The sequence below is a fragment of the Penaeus monodon genome, chromosome 30 (genome assembly GCF_015228065.2).
Source record: "Penaeus monodon isolate SGIC_2016 chromosome 30, NSTDA_Pmon_1, whole genome shotgun sequence".
In the NCBI taxonomy this organism is placed as follows: domain Eukaryota; kingdom Metazoa; phylum Arthropoda; class Malacostraca; order Decapoda; family Penaeidae; genus Penaeus; species Penaeus monodon.
Window position 1 is genome coordinate 32,147,195 of NC_051415.1, and position 537 is coordinate 32,147,731.

General features: G+C 43.9%; 1 protein-coding gene across 1 annotated transcript in view; it reads right to left on the bottom strand.

Moving 5' to 3' along the window:
• Positions 1 to 537, bottom strand: part of LOC119592716 (putative protein MSS51 homolog, mitochondrial) — a 10,067-nt gene that overhangs the window by 2,452 nt on the left and 7,078 nt on the right. Inside the window, exon 6 of the mRNA XM_037941651.1 lies at positions 287 to 391. Within this exon, the coding sequence (XP_037797579.1) occupies positions 287 to 391 (105 nt within the window). The remainder of the gene's footprint in view (positions 1 to 286; positions 392 to 537) is intronic.

Here is a 537-nt window from a genome sequence, read left to right on the forward strand (position 1 = left end):
CTGCTTGGCTGTCTATTAACCAAGCGTCTGTGCGTCCCCTGGACATGATCCAGACTGAAACTTTTGCTCTCTGCGCGGCCAAGTTCATTCCTAGTTTTCCAAAGATATACAATAATGAAAGACCTTGATTTTTTTTTAAAGACTGGGTTTTATGAAGAACATTATTTTTCTATAACAAATTAAACGACTGTGCAATGCATCAAAACCCTTGCAATCACTAAGGAGAGTGCGCGGGCAAGTATATCGAGTCTGGAACACGGCCACTCAAGTCTTCGGGACCATTTACCTGATTGGGGCTTCGAGGGGTCCAGGAAAACGTCTGTGGATGGTGGGCCAGGTCAGGCGCGACCAGGGTGACGACTAGCGGCTGGCCGAGCACGCGACTCGATACCTGGAAGAGAGAGAGAGGGGGGGGTGATTCTCATATTTTTATGAAATATCATTCGGTAAGGTGGAGACAATGTAGATATAATCCAAAAAAACATTAGCCTAATTATAAAAAGAAATGTTTAGATTTAGTCATAGTAATTCAGGCAT